The 18990-nt window shown below is 44.6% G+C and overlaps 1 protein-coding gene across 1 annotated transcript; it reads left to right on the forward strand.

The window, feature by feature from the left end:
* The first annotated feature begins 319 nt into the window (after positions 1-319).
* On the forward strand, positions 320-2492 carry LOC135559347 (uncharacterized). Its single transcript, XM_064993516.1, has 3 exons — positions 320-416; positions 779-874; positions 978-2492. Exons 1-3 carry the CDS (start codon positions 324-326, stop codon positions 2490-2492), a joined length of 1704 nt encoding a protein of 567 aa, XP_064849588.1. The 5' UTR covers positions 320-323.
* Positions 2493-18990: the final 16498 nt, after the last annotated feature.

Below are 18990 nucleotides of genomic sequence, written 5' to 3' on the forward strand. Positions count from 1 at the left end.
CTTCTGGGTATGTGCTGCTTGGTTTGGGCCTCTCTACTTGTTCTCTGTCTCTTTATTTGCTTGTGTATGCAAGTATAATGGCAGATTAATAGTGACCCAGTTATATTGAACCAGTGATGTCTCATGATTGAGGCTCTTTGTTATGTCATTTAGAGTATCGCCGTGAGATGGATACAGAAGCTGTGTTAGAATTGAATGGAACCACTGACTTGAACCGGTCTAATGTGTAAACATAGTCACTTACGCTTAAAATGCCTACGGTGTGAAACAGCCATGTTTTCATATGTGATGACCTCATTCTCCACAGACCTTACTATGATCACATGACCCTTCCACCAGAACTCTATGCAGCCAATGGATACCTCCCCAGTGTTGCCTACAATCTGGAGGACATTAACAGGATAGAGTATGATGATGTGAGTTATTCATTTGAGCCGGTTTGCTACAGCAGGAAAATAATCCTGCAGCAATGGGAAATGTATTATGTGGATTATAATGAATGGACATGTTTGTCGGGGTTGGTCAATTTCTTGTTAGGGTTGCAAACATTTTTGTTAGGGTTAGTACATTTTTTGTAAGGGAGAATCAAGTCTACCATTTCTAAGTGGAAATGACAAACTTCAGAAGTCTTTTTATACCTCAAATACACAAGTTATACATTCTCCTCTAACAGGGTGATCAAATTAATATCCTACATCTGTTAATGAGTCTAGCCTAGATTTTGTACACCCCATTGATATCTAAGACTTGTGTATCCACTCGTTATGTTCACCTATAGGATCCAGAGATGATGACTAACCAGCCCAATAACAGGAACTGTCTGATTGGCTGCTGTAACACTGATAATGATGAGCCTAGCAGCTTCTTGAGCCAGGTACTGTAAGAAATAAAAAGATAGAAAACAATGGTCTATTTGAACACGGGTCATAAACATTCACAAGTATAACAACCAATGTTTCCTCCATCCTCTATTTCAGAGTGAATATGAGGGCCACTGGCTGGACAGGCCTCTGAATTACCTGCCTCTCCACGAGCTTGACAGCGGCCTGGGCTGTACCGACGGCAGCCTCCACCAGGGGGACCTGTCTGACCCAGAGACAGAGGAGGGGGTAGAGGCCCCTATGTCCTCTCCTCCAGGAAACACCAGCCGGGGAAGCTCTCCCTCCTCTGAGTCCCTCCTTTCGTCAGAGCTCAGTGACTCTGGCTTCCACAGCGTCAGCACAGGGGAGTTCCGCCACTTCCAGAAGATTATAGATGGGAGGATCCACAACTACCGGAGTCGCGTCGTGCCCCGGGAACAGAGATCAAAGTCTCGCTGGGACCTGGAGTCCATCCCTGAGACCCTGACCTGTGACCCCCAGGCTGGCAGAGCCGCAGATGGAGTTCACACAGCCATGACCCACCAGTGCACCATGGGTAGTAGCTCCATTCAGTTCCGCAAAGCCAGGAGCCCCCAGCTGAACAGGCATGGCACCGGGTTTGCTCCTGGGGTTGCTGCCTCCAGCTGCCGTACAGAACCCTGCCAGAGGAGAGCATTGATGCTGAACCAGCACTCTTCTGAGGACCTTCCCAGCCGCAGCCACACTGTGCATGACTTATCAGACAGGAGACGGGCCAGCCACCCAGCCCTGCCCGCTGGGAACACTGCCACAAGGAAATACAGACACGTAAACCGACAACCGCCCAGCAGCCCAAACCACCTAGCCGTGCCCACTGAGAACTCTGGCACAGGACAATACAACAGGGGGTTCAACACAGACATCAGTGAGAAGAGGAGATGTCCACTGAGTGACCATGTGGAAGGCACCTGGCAAGGATGTGTGGATAACCACAGAAGCAGTATGGCCAGTGAGGAATATAACAGTGAGAAACAGGGTCTTTCCAAGAGTCCCTCAAAGAAACAGCGTGGGAAGGAGCCAGCAGACTGGCGTCAGTTTGCGACACTGGGACATCCTCACATTGGTGGGGACTGGCCCCAAGCAGACTGTCCCTGCGGTCCCCTCTATAGTACGCTGGATGGGCCCTCTGCCCGCTCCAGGAGGGGTCTCTCTGGGAATCCCCGGGCGGTGAGGAACCAACTACTGAAGGCTCGGGCCTCCCGGCTGGCTGACGAGCGGAGTGAGGTCACCACGGACGACGATGCCCGCGGGGAGGCCCTGGCAGGCCGCTACTGGAACAGGACGGAGCGCCGGCGCCACCTGGCGTGGGCCCGGGAGCAGAGGCAGAGGAAGCTGAACCGTGGGGCCGAGGGGGCAGGGGAGAATGGGGCTGGAGGTACAGGGGTTGCTGGGGGCCTTGGGGGTGCAGGGGGTCCTGGAGGAGGCTGCAGCACAGTGCTGGAGCTCAGCCACAGGAAGCAGAGCCGTCTGAGGAACCATAAACTGCTGGATGACTGGACCACAGTGGAGGAGCTGCTGACCCATGGGACAAGGGTGGGGCAGGGGGACAACATTCTCGGTCACAGCCCTCTATTGTCTGTCACTACTGTATAATGACACATTAAGGTGTGTGTGTGTCTGTGTATGTTTGTATGTATGTGTGTGCTTGTGTGTGTGCCTGCGTGTGTTTGTGCTACTGATTGTGAAGAGGGTCAGTGATATGACTATAGTTTGACTATCTCTTGTTCTCCACTCATGTTCCTGAACACAAACCTAGAGCAGTAGTTGTCCAACAGACTCCACCAATGGCAGTATTAAGCAATCTAAATGTTAGTATTCACCGGGCTACTTTAAAGCTAGCTACGTGGGTTTTGGGTTAGCTACTGCACAGAAGATACAGCTGCGTTTCAATGGTGGTGACTCCTTTCACCAACATACACCTTTTACAGTTAAATACAATCTAATTCGCTTTTTTGCCCAAAGAGTGGATATAACCATATCACTGTAATTCAATCAACAAAACATGTATTGGAAATCATTTCATATCATTGCATCACATCTGGCTCAATGTGACCTCGGTTTAAAACCACATCATTGTAGTGATAGAGACTTTATATTTTCTATGAAACCTCAGGTAGTAAATTATGTGTTGTACTGCACATGGACAAGAGCCCCATCTCACTCACATGAGAAATGCACTGTGAACTGTTGCCCCCCCCCCAAATAAAGTGAGTATACGGTCATATCATGTGTAATATTCACCTCATGATAAGTTGCACAATCATTGTGTGTGGTCATAAAACATTCTGATGTCCTTGTTTCACCTCTTTTTACAGTCTGTGTTGAATAAGAGGACAAAGTACCTTTATTCCCAGCATGTAGACTATCCTCAATACAAACCTGGCAACTGGACATGACAGCACTATTTCACATGTCACAATGTCACCTCTCTAACTGGGCTTGGATTCACAGGGCTGATATTCCCCTGACACCACTCTTTGTCAGTCAGACATTTGCGAGTGCTGTCTAAGTGATGTGCCACAACTTTTCAGACAAGAGTTCCTTATGGTTTTGATGATAGCTTAAAGTTGTGGTCCAGAACACCTCGGATTGGTGTTGCATGACATAAAACATAATGTAGGACTCTCTTCACATAAAACCAATTGAAAGTTGTTCTTTTGCAGACACAAAACATGATCAAATCGTGTTAACAATTATCAAATGGTATGAAATGCTCGTTCTAGCCTGGAAAATGATCTCATAACGGTTTCCATTTGTCACGTGGATAAGCCATGTGTGTCCAAGCTCTGCTCGTAGTCGTAAAGAGTAATCCATGGCTGCGAAGGACACGTAACATGGTTGCTATGAATACTTTCTTTTGAGTGCTCAAATAAAAAACGCTGAAATGCATCACATCTCCTGACTTTCATTTTCATTCTAAACTACAAGTTAAAGGCCCAGTGCAGTCAAAAGTGTGATTTTGCTGTGTTTTATATATATCTCCCACAGAAAGAGGTTGGAATAATACTGTGAAATTGTGAACATTATGTTAATTTCCTTTTTAGTGTAAGCTGCTTAAAAAGATTTCAGCCTGTTTTGGCAGTACATTTGTTAATAGACCAATAAGAAAGAGAGTTCCTAACCTCTCTGCCAACATCTAGTTTTCAGTTTTCACCTGCCCACCCAGCCCAATACCAGAAAGTCCTAGCTAAATTCTTTCTTGCAAAGAAGCTATTTAAGTTTTTTTTTTTTACCATTTTAGTTGAAAACATTCACAGGTATTGCATTTTTACCCAGAACATTTATATTGAGATAACAATGGCAGCATTGGACCTTTAAATACCATCCTTATTTCCCAAATCCAAATGTTACTGTCCCACTTACTATAAACTGCCAAAGGGCCATGGGTTTCAAATGTCACATGCTGAGAAAAATAATCTATTAATAATCTTCAGTGTACTAACCCCCAATTATGTGTGTGTCCCGTCAGGCAATTACGTTCATACTCACATTATACTCTGTACCAAATAGAAATATGGTAAACTGGCAAAGTTAATTTCTAAAGCAACTGAATACTCATTTCCTATGGAATGAGAGTTGAAACTATGGCCAACTCCTTCTATCCAAACATGGTTTATTTTCCTTCACATTATTGAGTGACGTCATTGAACAGGCTGCTCCACAAAGTTGTACCAGTAGGTGGCAGACACAGACAACTATTTTGTATTAAACGCACAGTTCACCCATTTTTATTTAACCTTTATTTAACCTTTATATAACCAGGCAAGTCAGTTAAGAACAAATTCTTATTTACAATGACGGCCTACACTGGCCAAACTCAGACAACGCTGGGCCAATTGTGTGCCGCCCTATGGGACCCCCAATCACGGCCGGTTGTGAATACAGCCTGAATTTGAACCAGGGTGTCTGTAGTGACACCTCTAGCACTGAGTTGCATTGCCTTAGACCGCTGCTCTGCTCAGGAGCCCATTTCATATAGTCTTGATAAATACTAGATTAAATGAATGTCATCACAAATTGAATATGTTTTGTATGTAAAAGCAATTTATGTATTTATTGTTGCATTTGATTTAGCATCGAATCCAGGGTCTCACTTTATTTGGATCGAGCATCTATCGATGGTCTGTAGATGCTCAAACTATCAACCACAACTCTGCAGGGTTATGGATAACAGCTGAGGTTAGGTTAAGATATATTAAAAGATTAGGGTCAGGGTTACAGTTAGCATTACAGCTATAGGAACATTGTGATACCATTCTATGGTTAGGGTCAGGATTGCTGTTAGCATTACAGCTATAGGAACATTGTGATACCATTCTATGGTTAGGGTCAGGATTGCTGTTAGCATGACAGCTGTAGGAACATTGTGATACCATTCTATGGTTAGGGTCAGGATTGCTGTTAGCATGACAGCTGTAGGAACATTGTGATACCGTTCTATGGTTAGGGTCAGGATTGATACCGTTCTATGGTTAGGGTCAGGATTGCTGTTAGCATGACAGCTGTAGGAACATTGTGATACCGTTCTATGGTTAGGGTCAGGATTGCTGTTAGCATGACAGCTGTAGGAACATTGTGATACCATTCTATGGTTAGGGTCAGGATTGCTGTTAGCATGACAGCTGTATGTACATTGTAAAACCATTGTAGAGTTAAAGGTTAGTGTTATAGCTGTAGGTACATTGTAATACCATTGTAGGGTTAAAGGTTAGTGTTATAGCTGTTGGTACATTGTAATACCATTGTAGGGTTAACGGTTAGTGTTATAGCTGTAGGTACATTGTATTACTATTCTAGGGTTACCGGGTTAATTGCGTAGCATATAGAATGTTGATGTGGTATGAGTTAAGTTATGTGATTCTCTCTATCCTCTGACAAACTATGAAATAAACTGATGGAGAGGTAGGCCTTAATGAGTATCTCATTCTACGGACAATTTGGAGAGAGAGTTTAGAAAGAGAGATCAGAAGGAGAGAGAGAGCTAATTGAGTTTGTGAAGTTTTAGCTCCCAATTTCCTAATGGATGGTGAGGCAGCCAGGCAGAGCAGTGGAATGCAGCGGCAGCAACAACTGAGTCTATAAACAAATGACTCTGCTCCTGTGTTAGTTACTCATCATCGCCATGTTCTCAACTGGAAAAGCTTTTATGCACTCCTCAGATCCAGACTTAGCATGTAGCCAATACCTCAACTGTATGTATGTGTGTGCATGTGCATGTGCATGTGAGGATGCATGGGTGGGTGTGAGTGCAGACGGGTATTCATCTTCATGTGCATACAGTACATTCACACATTTACCCACGTCACTCAAGCCTTACGAACAGTGGTCTTTGTCTTGTAATACGATAAGAAACAAGGCAACAAATAGATGTTAGCGTTTGATGTTAGTGTGGGATGTGGACTTAGAATAATACTCAGTGGTGGTGGAATTCATTCCATTGTCTGTGTTCACAAGTTCTCCAGTCACAACTTCATGTTCTTTTTCTACTTTTCTGCTAAGGAAGAATCAAGACAAACAAGCTATCCAGCAGTAGTGTGCATCATCCTGTTGTAAGATCGTATGTATCAGAAAATGATTGATGCGTCTTGGGAAGATACAGAGGAGACATTATGTGCTCATTATCATTACCTCTTATGGGGATGTAATGACGTCCATTTCTCACTATTTGTCTGCGGACAACCGGTCTGAGTGGGTCCTTTGAGAACATGCACTGCTGATACTAAAATGTTTCCTCTTGTTAATCTGTAGTGCATGAATAGTGTTCATCGTTTTAATTGCCTAACCCTTAAACTCAATTAGTGCAGATAGTGTTTCAGAGGCTTCTATAGAATCCCTCTGGGCTCCTGTCAATGGCTCAGTGCTCTAATCAAGTTTGGCTGGTAAATAAGTGATTAAATGAATGGTGTACTGTACCTTTACACACGTTCTCCTTCTGATGTCCCGAATGAATGATTCTACCATCCAGACATAACTAGATCTCAGAGATTCGATTTTTAAATTACCTCCAAAAACAAAAGACAACCTTGATATTTTGATAAATACATAAGTAAAAGCCCTGAGCATTGCGATAGGATGTTGACCTTAGCTCTAAAACGTATATGTTTTTGAATAACCTAATTTACAACCATGAAATAAACTATAAAATCATCTAGAGATGTCGTTGTTTATTACTGAATGCCTCACAAAGAACCAGAGTGCAGCAACAAAACCAGAACTCCAGGAATAATCAAAACCGTCCCAAATGAAACAAACCCAATGATGTATGCATGAATATTCACAAGAACAGAAGATTAACTATCAAGAAAACAGAATCGGAAAAATAAGCAGAAAATATGCATATGTAAGGAAGCCGTTATTGGGGCATGACACATCTATGATTGCATATAATGTTGAGGCCAGGGAAAGCCACAAGATGAGAAGAGAATACCATTTAGTTCAATATGTGTATCTGGGTTATATTCAAATAGCCACAATGGGTTTTTGAAACAAGCTCATCAAACCCTGCTTCTCCCTGGGTTCTGGTTGGTGAAACTGAACACATTACCTCTCTGTTACAGTGGGGCAAAAAAGGATTTAGTCAACCACCAATTGTGCAAGTTCTCCCACTTAAAAAGATGAGAGAGGCCTGTAATTTTCATCATAGGTACACTTCAACTTTGACAGACAAAATGAGGGAAAAAATCCAGAAAATCACATTGTAGGATTTTTTATGAATTTATTTGCAAATTATGGTGGAAAATATGTATTTGGTCAATAACAACAGTTTATCTCAATACTTTGTTATATAACCTTTGTTGACAATGACAGAGGTCAAACGTTTTCTGTAAGTCTTCACAAGGTTTTCACACACTGTTGCTGGTATTTTGGCCCATTCCTCCATGCAGATCTCCTCTAGAGCAGTGATGTTTTGGGGCTGTTGATGGGCAACACGGACTTTCAACTCCCTCCAAAGATTTTCTATGGGGTTGAGATCTGGAGACTGGCTAGGCCACTCCAGGACCTTGAAATGCTTCTTACGAAGCCACTCCTTCGGGCGGTGTGTTTGGGATCATTGTCATGCTGAAAGACCCAGCCACGTTTCATCTTCAATGCCCTTGCTGATGGAAGGAGGTTTTCACTCAAAATCTCACGATACATGGCCCCATTCATTCTTTCCTTTACACGGATCAGTCGTCCTGTTCCCTTTGCAGAAAAACAGCCCCAAAGCATGATGTTCTCACCCCCATGCTTCACAGTCGGTATGGTGTTCTTTGGATGCAACTCAGCATTCTTTGTCCTCCAAACAAAACGAGTTAAGTTTTTACCAAAAAGTTATATTTTGGTTTCATCTGACCATATGACAGTCTCCCAATCTTCTTCTGGATCATCCAAATGCTCTCTAGCAAACTTCAGACGGGCCTGGACATGTACTGGTTTAAGCAGGGGGACACGTTTGGCACTGCAGGATTTGAGTCCCTGGCGGCGTAGTGTGTTACTGATGGTAGGCTTTGTTACTTTGGTCCCAGCTCTCTGCAGGTCATTCACTAGGTCCCCCCGTGTGGTTCTGGGATTTTTGCTCACCGTTCTTGTGATCATTTTGACCCCACGGGGTGAGATCTTGCGTGGAGCCCCAGATCGGGGGAGATTATCAGTGGTCTTGTATGTCTTCCATTGCCTAATAATTGCTCCCACAGTTGATTTCTTCAAACCAAGCTGCTTACCTATTGCAGATTCAGTGTTCCCAGCCTGGTGCAGGTCTACAATTTTGTTACTGGTGTCCTTTGACAGCTCTTTGGTCTTGGCCATAGTGGAGTTTGGAGTGTGACTGTTTGAGGTTGTGGACAGGTGTCTTTTATACTGATAACAAGTTCAAACAGGTGCCATTAATACAGGTAACGAGTGGAGGACAGAGGAGCCTCTTAAAGAAGAAGTTACAGGTCTATGAGAGCCAGAAATCTTGCTTGTTTGTAGGTGACCAAATACTTATTTTCCACCATAATTTGAAAATAAATTCATTAAAAATCCTACAATGTGATTTTCAGGATTTTTTTCTCATTTTGTCTGTCATAGTTGAAGTGTACCTATGATGAAAATTACAGGCCTCTCTCATCTTTTTAAATGGGAGAACTTGCACAATTGGTGGCTGACTAAATAATTTTTTGCCCCACTGTAACTAAGAGCAGAGTTCAGGGCTAGGGATTCAAAATCAAATCAATCAAATTATATTTGTCACATGCTTCTTTAAAAGAGGTGCAGACTAGTGGGCCCTTCCCAACAACGCAGAGATTTTTTTTAAATGGAGAACTAGTCTAAATAATTTAGGTAAGAAAACAATGAATAAATAGACAATAAGCAACAATAACTTGGTTATATACACAGGGTACCTGTACTGAGTCGACATGAGGTAGATATGTACATATAGGTAGGGCCAGATAATTTATTTTTTTATTTTTTTATTTCACCTTTATTTAACCAGGTAGGCTAGTTGAGAACAAGTTCTCATTTACAACTGCGACCTGGCCAAGATAAAGCATAGCAGTGTGAACAGACAACACAGAGTTACACATGGAGTAAACAATTAACAAGTCAATAACACAGTAGAAAAAAAGGGGAGTCTATATACAATGTGTGCAAAAGGCATGAGGAGGTAGGCGAATAATTACAATATTGCAGATTAACACTGGAGTGATAAATGATCATGTACAGGTAGAGATATTGGTGTGCAAAAGAGCAGAAAAGTAAATAAATAAAAAACTGTGGGGATGAGGTAGGTGAAAATGGGTGGGCTATTTACCAATAGATTATGTACAGCTGCAGCGATCGGTTAGCTGCTCAGATAGCTGATGTTTGAAGTTGGTGAGGGAGATAAAGGTCTCCAACTTCAGCGATTTTTGCAATTCGTTCCAGTCACAGGCAGCAGAGTACTGGAACGGAAGGCGGCCGAATGAGGTGTTGGCTTTAGGGATGATCAGTGAGATACACCTGCTGGAGCGCGTGCTACGGATGGGTGTTGCCATTGTGACCAGTGAACTGAGATAAGGCGGAGCTTTACCTAGCATGGCCTTGTAGACGACCTGGAGCCAGTGGGTCTTGCGACGAATATGTAGCGAGGGCCAGCCGACTAGAGCATACAAGTCGCAGTGGTGGGTAGTATAAGGTGCTTTAGTGACAAAACGGATGGCACTGTGATAAACTGCATCCAGTTTGCTGAGAAGAGTGTTGGAAGCAATTTTGTAGATGACATCGCCGAAGTCGAGGATCGGTAGGATAGTCAGTTTTACTAGGGTAAGCTTGGCAGCGTGAGTGAAGGAGTCTTTGTTACGGAATAGAAAGCCGACTCTTGATTTGATTTTCGATTGGAGATGTTTGATATGGGTCTGGAAGGAGAGTTTGCAGTCTAGCCAGACACCTAGGTACTTATAGGTGCCCACATATTCAAGGTCGGAACCATCCAGTGTGGTGATGCTAGTCGGGCATGCGGGTGCAGGCAGCGATCGGTTGAAAAGCATGCATTTGGTTTTACTAGCGTTTAAGAGCAGTTGGAGGCCACGGAAGGAGTGTTGTATGGCATTGAAGCTCGTTTGGAGGTTAGATAGCACAGTGTCCAATGACGGGCCAAAAGTATATAGAATGGTGTCGTCTGCGTAGAGGTGGATCAGGGAATCGCCCGCAGCAAGAGCAACATCATTGATATATACAGAGAAAAGAGTCGGCCCGAGAATTTAACCCTGTGGCACCCCCATAGAGACTGCCAGAGGACCGGACAGCATGCCCTCCGATTTGACACACTGAACTCTGTCTGCAAAGTAATTGGTGAACCAGGCAAGGCTGTCATCCGAAAAACCGAGGCTACTGAGTCTGCCGATAAGAATATGGTGATTGACAGAGTCGAAAGCCTTGGCAAGGTTGATGAAGACGGCTGCACAGTACTGTCTTTTATCGATGGCGGTTATGATGTCGTTTAGTACCTTGAGTGTGGCTGAGGTGCACCCGTGACCGGCTCGGAAACCAGATTGCATAGCGGAGAAGGTACGGTGGGATTCGAGATGGTCAGTGACCTGTTTGTTGACTTGGCTTTCGAAGACCTTAGATAGGCAAGGCAGAATGGATATAGGTCTGTAACAGTTTGGGTCCAGGGTGTCTCCCCCTTTGAAGAGGGGGATGACTGCGGCAGCTTTCCAATCCTTGGGGATCTCAGACGATATGAAAGAGAGGTTGAACAGGCTGATAATAGGGGTTGCGACAATGGCGGCGGATAGTTTCAGAAATAGAGGGTCCAGATTGTCAAGCCCAGCTGATTTATACGGGTCCAGGTTTTGCAACTCTTTCAGAACATCTGCTATCTGGATTTGGGTAAAGGAGAACCTGGAGAGGCTTGGGCGAGGAGCTGCGGGGGGGCCGGAGCTGTTGGCCGAGGTTGGAGTAGCCAGGCGGAAGGCATGGCCAGCCGTTGAGAAATGCTTGTTGAAGTTTTCAATAATCATGGATTTGTCGGTGGTGACCGTGTTCCCTAGCCTCAGTGCAGTGGGCAGCTGGGAGGATAATAATAATAAACAGTAACTAGCTATTTAGCAGTCTTATAGCTTGGGGGTAGAAGCTGGTGTCTTTGAAAAGTTGTAGGGCCTTCCTCTGACACCGCCTGGAATAGAGGTCCTTGTTTACAGGGTGCTCGGCACCAGTAACGTACTGGGTTGTACGCGCTATCCTCTGTAGCGCCTTGCAGTTGGATGCCAAGCAGTTGCCATTCCAAGCAGTGATGTAGCCAGTCAAGATGCTCTCATGGAGCAGCTGTAGAACTATTTGAGGATCTGAGGACTCAAGTCTTTTCAGCATCCTGAGGGGGAAGAGGCATTGTTGTGCCCTCTTCACGACTGTGTTGCCGTTTGTGTGGACCATGATTGTTCTGGGTAGGGAGCTGCCTAATTGGCCCTTGACTTCATGGGATTTTCCCCCACCAAGTTCACTGCCAAGAGGCATCACATTAAAGACAACATTTAGGGTTTTATTCATTGATATTATGATGTACAACAAAGAAACTGTGTAGCTGGAAACAGGGACATTGGCTACAGATTATTTACATGGGCTAAACTCGTCTTAAACAGAGTACCACAGTAGAAACATACAATACTTCCCTGTCATAATTCAGTATTTGGAATTCTACGTTACACACTGTTCCGTTGAATATGATGACATACCATTTACAGTGAACTGGTAAAAATAAGGAAAACTAGAAAACTTGTGGACCGTGGAGCCATACATTAACATCATTATAACAAGAAGGAAACCACTTCCATTCACACCATAGGAGCAGAAACCTTGAGTAACGTTTGAACTGTTTTGTACCACCTGGCTCATCTATAATGAACAAGGTCAAATGTTCACACATTTTGATACACCTCTGCGAACCAGACATTGAACTACACACTGCAGATGAGGCACCTGGTTGCTGCCTGCATGTGAAAGTAAGAGAAAACAACTGACAGAAATAATGGCACACACAACCAATGGAATCAGACATCAAGTCAAAATATTTTATTATAGAATTCATATATTCGAGGCATTACCTCACATTTATAGGCACTGAACTACTGTACTGGAGTCACTGCCACAACTCTGCCTGTGTACTGTATCACATTACTTTTACAATGTTTGACTGTACAAGTGAACACAATCAGAAACAACCACAGGATTCCATCCAGGCATCTCTCTGTCAGACCAGAGCTCTGTCAAAACGCCTGGCACTCTCTTAAGCACATTGACCCACAAATCAGGCCATTAGTAAACTTGTTTCCTCATTCAGATTCTGGTGCTACAGAACATGATGCTGCCCAGCATCAGGCATCATCTGGGGGAAGTGATCAGCTCTGTCAGGTCTGGCTGACTAAATGGCACCTCTTTTCTGGCTGGGTTATTAAGAGGTCTGGGTATCAATATTTCCCTGTTGAAATATAACCTAATCAAACTAACTGTTTGGGCTGATGATCACCTCACCTCACGTTATAGGAGTAAAACAGTTCCTGCTGATTGTCAGTTAAAACATGGAAGATCCCAACAGATAAGTCATGGGAGTGTCCTATTAGGATTTGGAGTATTTGTATTGGTTTTCAGGAGAATTGAGGTTCAGCAACAGACTTCATATTGGCACAGCTGTTCCTCTCCTCATCCATACTGTACCATGTATAGGAATCTCCTTCTCCAGATGTGGATGTGCTGTGACATAATTAGTGTGTGTGTGTGTATAACCAAAGCAAAGTCATCTGGCTTCAAACATCAACCTGAAATTAAAAGAATTGTGACAGGCTTTCGTTCCCATTTGAACCCCTCTGTGATATTCAGACACATATTGTAGCCTCCCTCGTTGAGACAGGAGTCAAGACACACAGACACACAGTGCACTTGATACAGTCAGAGATCATCAGCTAACACCATCACCGTGGTTACGCACCATGGAAACACGTCATAGCACAGCATCATAGAGAGATAACAGGCCTGTGTCAACACGACAGGGCAACACCACCACAAACCTGACTCTGTACAGCTCAACCCACACAACACAAATAAACATCTGTAGGAGAAGCACTGTGGGGATAAAACAACAGAGATAACATAAATTATTTAAATACTCATTTCTTTTGGAAGGAAAAGCAACAATACTTGACTCACTATAACACAGTAATGCTACTCGCGGGTGTGACACAGTGACGGTTGCCTGGACACCACATGGTCACAATGAACCGCACAAAAACAGAGGCTTTGATGGTGAAAATAAGACACAGTTCTGAAATGATTTCTATCAATCAAATTTAAGTATGTTCGGAAATATGTAGTGTATGGACTCATCATACACTATTTTATCCCATGAAGAGAAGGCAGAGAGACATGTTATAAAACCTGACTGAGCCTAATAGACTGCTTAAGGAGATCAGTACTACAAAGAAAGCAAATGGGAAGAGTAAATGTACTGAATGCTCTACAAAACCAGCAGCGATGTGATTACAGTACAGAACTAGAGGAAACAACAGTTTACACTGTTGAGTCATATGTCTCGTCAGCGCCAGTGGAGCACATCTGAAAATGGATTTTTACCTCGGAAATGAAATTCAGAACGACAGAGAAGCCCCATAGAATGCCTTGAGGGTGTGTGAGCACTGTCTAAACTGAACTGTACTCAAGAGCTAAGAAACCAGGGTTTATTTTCTGCAGAGGAGACCATGGGTCCCCTACAAACTGCTAATGAATACAGCATTCTCTCCACTGATGAAAATCTATTTACGTATATACATATGTGTTATATCCATAATTGTATGGTTGTGCCACTAACCCTGCTGAGTCACCCCCTAACTAGCCACAGCCCCAGCCCTCCTAGCCAGTCACAGACCAGGCCCTCCTTACCAGCCACAGCTCCAGCCCACCTTACCAGCCACAGCCCTCCTTACCAACCACAGCCCCAGCCCTACTAACCAGCCACAGCCCTCCTTACCAGCCACAGCCCCAGCCCTACTAACCAGCCCCAGCCCTCCTAGCCAGTCACAGACCGGGCCCTCCTTACCAGTCACAGCTCCAGCCCTCCTTACCAGCCCCAGCTCTCCTTACCAGCCCCAGCCCTCCTTACCAGTCACAGCTCCAGCCCTCCTTACCAGCCCCAGCTCTCCTTACCAGCCCCAGCCCTCCTTACCAACCACAGCCCCAGCCCTACTAACCAGCCACAGCCCTCCTTACCAGCCACAGCCCCAGCCCTACTAACCAGCCACAACCCTCCTTACCAACCACAGCCCCAGCCCTACTAACCAGCCACAGCCCTCCTTACCAGCCACAGCCCCAGCCCCAGCCCTACTAACCAGCCACAGCCCTCCTAACCAACAACAGCCCCAGCCCTACTAACCAGCCACAGCCCTCCTTACCAACCACAGCCCCAGCCCTACTAACCTGCCACAGCCCTCCTTACCAGCCACAGCCCCAGCCCTCCTTACCAGCCACAGCCCCAGCCCTATTAACCAGCCACAGCCCTCCTTACCAGCCACAGCCCCAGCCCTACTAACCAGCCACAGCCATCCTTACCAACCACAGCCCCAGCCCTACTAACCAGCCACAGCCCTCCTTACCAGCCACAGCCCCAGCCCTACTAACCAGCCACAGCCATCCTTACCAGCCACAGCCCCAGCCCTACTAACCAGCCACACCCCAAGCCCTCCAGCCCATAATTTAGCACATCAAAAGGTCTGCGCAACAGGAGAAGCTGATAAACACATTAATGAATAAAGTCATGAACCAGGTGCTTCTTTTATTGTAATGTTAATTTTTGTTCCTGTTTGTGAGAAACATTTTGTACTCAGGGCATCATTGGTAAAGAGACACTGGTCTCAATTGTGCTACACTGAATAAATAAAAGTCAATAAGACAACCAGAGAGAGCAGAAGCCACAGCCTGAACAGGTGTAGGAGACAGTTGGGCCAGCTTAGGTTAGGACGACATCCTAAATAAAATAAAAACTCATGATCCAGAAAATGTGGGGTTGTACAGAGGTGGCCAAGGAAAGTGTATCATGTGTATCAATAAACGTGTATCAATAAAATACATACTAAAAATATATTTTTAGGACAAGCAAATGTGAACGCCACCCTCTGTCCTCTAATACTAGCTCTAAAACCACTCCTGCTCTCTCTATTTCTGATCTGGTCCTTGAGAAGGCTGAACAAGGAAGGTATTTTTACAGAAGGGCTCAGGAAAATGCAGCACGGTCTTTCTATTAAAGGGAAATTTGACCACTGCTCTTTCACTGTATATGTCCATTGGGAGTCCCGAAAGGCGTCGTCCTGGTTTGGCTGGGGTAGGCCGTCATTGTAAATAAGAATTTGTTCTGAACTGACTTGCCTAGTTAAATAAAGGTTATATAAATCAAATAAACTGTATATGCTATTAACATAATATGTCATAAATAAAATGTTTACTTCCTCACTACATGGTGTGGAAGTGGTGTGGGGGCTGTGCTTTGGCAAAGTGGGTGGGGTTATATCCTTCCTGTTTGGCCCTGTCCGGGGGTGTCCTCGGATGGGGCCACAGTGTCTCCTGACCCCTCCTGTCTCAGCCTCCAGTATTTATGCTGCAGTAGTTTATGTGTCGGGGGGCTAGGGTCAGTTTGTTATATCTGGTGTACTTCTCCTGTCCTATTCGGTGTCCTGTGTGAATCTAAGTGTGCTTTCTCTAATTCTCTCCTTCTCTCTCTCTCGGAGGACCTGAGCCCTAGGACCATGCCCCAGGACTACCTGACATGATGACTCCTTGCTGTCCCCAGTCCACCTGGCCGTGCTGCTGCTCCAGTTTCAACTGTTCTGCCTTATTATTATTCGACCATGCTGGTCATTTATGAACATTTGAACATCTTGGCCATGTTCTGTTATAATCTCCACCCGGGAAAGCCAGAAGAGGACAGGCCACCCCACATAGCCTGGTTCCTCTCTAGGTTTCTTCCTAGGTTTTGGCCTTTCTAGGGAGTTTTTCCTAGCCACCGTGCTTCTACACCTGCATTGCTTGCTGTTTGGGGTTTTAGGCTGGGTGGAGATATCAGCTGATGTACGAAGGGCTATATAAATAAATTTGATTTGATTTTGATGTGTGTATTGTGTGTGACAGTTAGTATACATTATCTATTAACATGAGGGGGATATAGTACCTTGTTCGAGTGTGTATTGATGGGGACAACGTAGTGAAATGTTGGCTAATCACTGACTAGTGTGTGTTCTAAAGACTCATCCTGCAGCTGATGATCTTGACACCAGCTTTAGTAGTACAGATCCTGTAGACCCATTGGATGAGAGCTTTCAGCCGGGAACATGCTTAAGCTCAACTTCATCTGACTCGGAAGAGGAAAAGACTGCACGGGTCTGGCAAGAGCTCATGATGTTCTGTCAGACCAGCTGCCATTGCCCAACAAGACAAGGTTTACCAGATTAAGAACATTCAGGACCCTGCCTGGAACATTCAACCAACACAACATCCATATTCAGTTAGAGTGATGTTGAGTATAATATAGAATGCCTAGTATGCTCACAACTGCATTGTGATATAGATATTGCTAGCTCTTGTACAGTAGATAAACTCAGCAAAAAAAGAAAAATCCTCTCACTAACTGTTTATTTTCAGCAACTTAACATGTGTAAATATGTGTATGAACATGACAAGATTCAACAACTGAGACATCAACTGAACAAGTTCCACAGACATGTGCCTAACAGAAATGGAAAAATGTGTCCCTGAACAAAGGGGGGGTCACAATCAAAAGTAAGAGTCAGGATCTGGTGTGGCCACCAGCTGCATTAAGTACTGCAGTGCATCTCCTCCTCATGGACTGTACCAGAGTTGCCAGTTCTTGCTGTGTGATGTTACCCCACTCTTCCACCAAGGCACCTGCAAGTTACCGGACATTTCTGGGGGGAATGGCCCACACCCTCCAATCCAACAGGTCCCAGACATGCTCAATGGGATTGAGATCCAGGCCCTTTGCTGGCCATGGAAGAACCCTGACATTCCTGTCTTGCAGGAAATCACACAGAACAAGCAGTATGGCTGGTGGCATTGTCATGCTGGAGGGTCATGTTAGGGTGAGCCTGCAGGAAGGGTACCACATGAGGGAGGAGGATGTCTTCCCTGTAACTCACAGCGTTGAGATTGCCTGCAATGACAACAAGCTCAGTCCAATGATGCTGTGACAAACCGCCACAAACCATGATGGACCCTCCACCTCCAAATCGATCCCGCTCCAGAATACAGGCTCGGGTGTAACGCTCATTCCTTCGGCGATAAATGCACATCCGAAAATCATCCCCGGTGAGACAAAATTGCGACTTGTCAGCAAAGAGCACTTTTTGCCAGTCCTGTCTGGGTTTGTGCCCATAGGCGACGTTGTTGCCGATGATGTCTGGTGAGGACCTGCCTTACAACGGCCTACAAGCCCTCAATCCAGCCCCTCTTAGCCAATTGCGGATAGTCTGAGCACCTATGGAGCGATTGTGCGTTCCTGGAATAACTCAGGTAGTTGTTGCCATTTTTTATTTAACCTTTTTTACCTAGGCAAGTCAGTTAAGAACAAATTCTTATTTACAATGAAGGCCTAGGAACAGTGGGTTAACTGCCTTGTTCAGGGGCAGAACGACAGATTTCTTTTTAACTTGTCAGCTTGGGGATTTGATCTAGAAACCTTTCGGTTACTGGCCCAACACTCTAAGCACTAGGCTACCTGCCACCATCCTGTACCTGTCCCGCAGGTGTGATATTCGGATGTACCGATCCTGTGCAGGTGTTGTTACACGTGGTCTGCCACTGCGAGGATGATCAGCTGTCCGTCCTGTCTCCCTGTAGCGCTGCCTTAGGCTTCTCACAGTAGGGACATCGCAATTTATTGCCCCGGCCACATCTGCAGTCTTCATGCCTCCTTGCAGCATGCCTAAGGCACGTTCACACAGATGAGCAGGGAGCCCGGGCATCTTTCTTTTGGTGTTTTTCAGTAGAAGTGTCTTAAGTTTTCATAACTGTGACCTTAATTGCCTACCGTCTGTAAGCTGTTAGTGTCTTAACGACTGTTCCATAGGTGCATGTTCATTAATTGTTTATGCTTCATTGAACAAGCATGGCAAATAGTGTTTTTAAACCTATACAATGAAGATCTGTGAAGTTATTCTGATTTTTACAAATTATCTTTGAAAGACAGGGTCCTGACAAAGGGACGTTTCTTTTTTTGCTGAGTTGATGTATATAATGGAGTTTGATCAAATGTTTTATATAATATGTTTTACATGAGTACTGACAAGTGACTAAATGATCCCAGCTGCATCAGAAACCAATAAAGTGTTGACTTCTGGATCAATTCATTATGATATTCATTACATGTATTTGGAAGTAACTAGCTATAATCTCACTGCTAAAAAAAAATGATGCAGGGAGTTGCTGCATCATTTCAACTATCATTTGTTTAGAATTAAACATGTTTTAATAAAACAATTGACAGACTATTCTATGTGGCAAATAAGTAGACATGGCTTTTTATTCCAGACAAAGTTTAATTGCTCTGGAGACCAAGGTGAGTTTACACAGCAGTATGCAGGAATAGTTATGGCAA

This window comes from Oncorhynchus masou, chromosome 18 (assembly GCF_036934945.1).
Source record: "Oncorhynchus masou masou isolate Uvic2021 chromosome 18, UVic_Omas_1.1, whole genome shotgun sequence".
Classification (NCBI taxonomy): domain Eukaryota; kingdom Metazoa; phylum Chordata; class Actinopteri; order Salmoniformes; family Salmonidae; genus Oncorhynchus; species Oncorhynchus masou.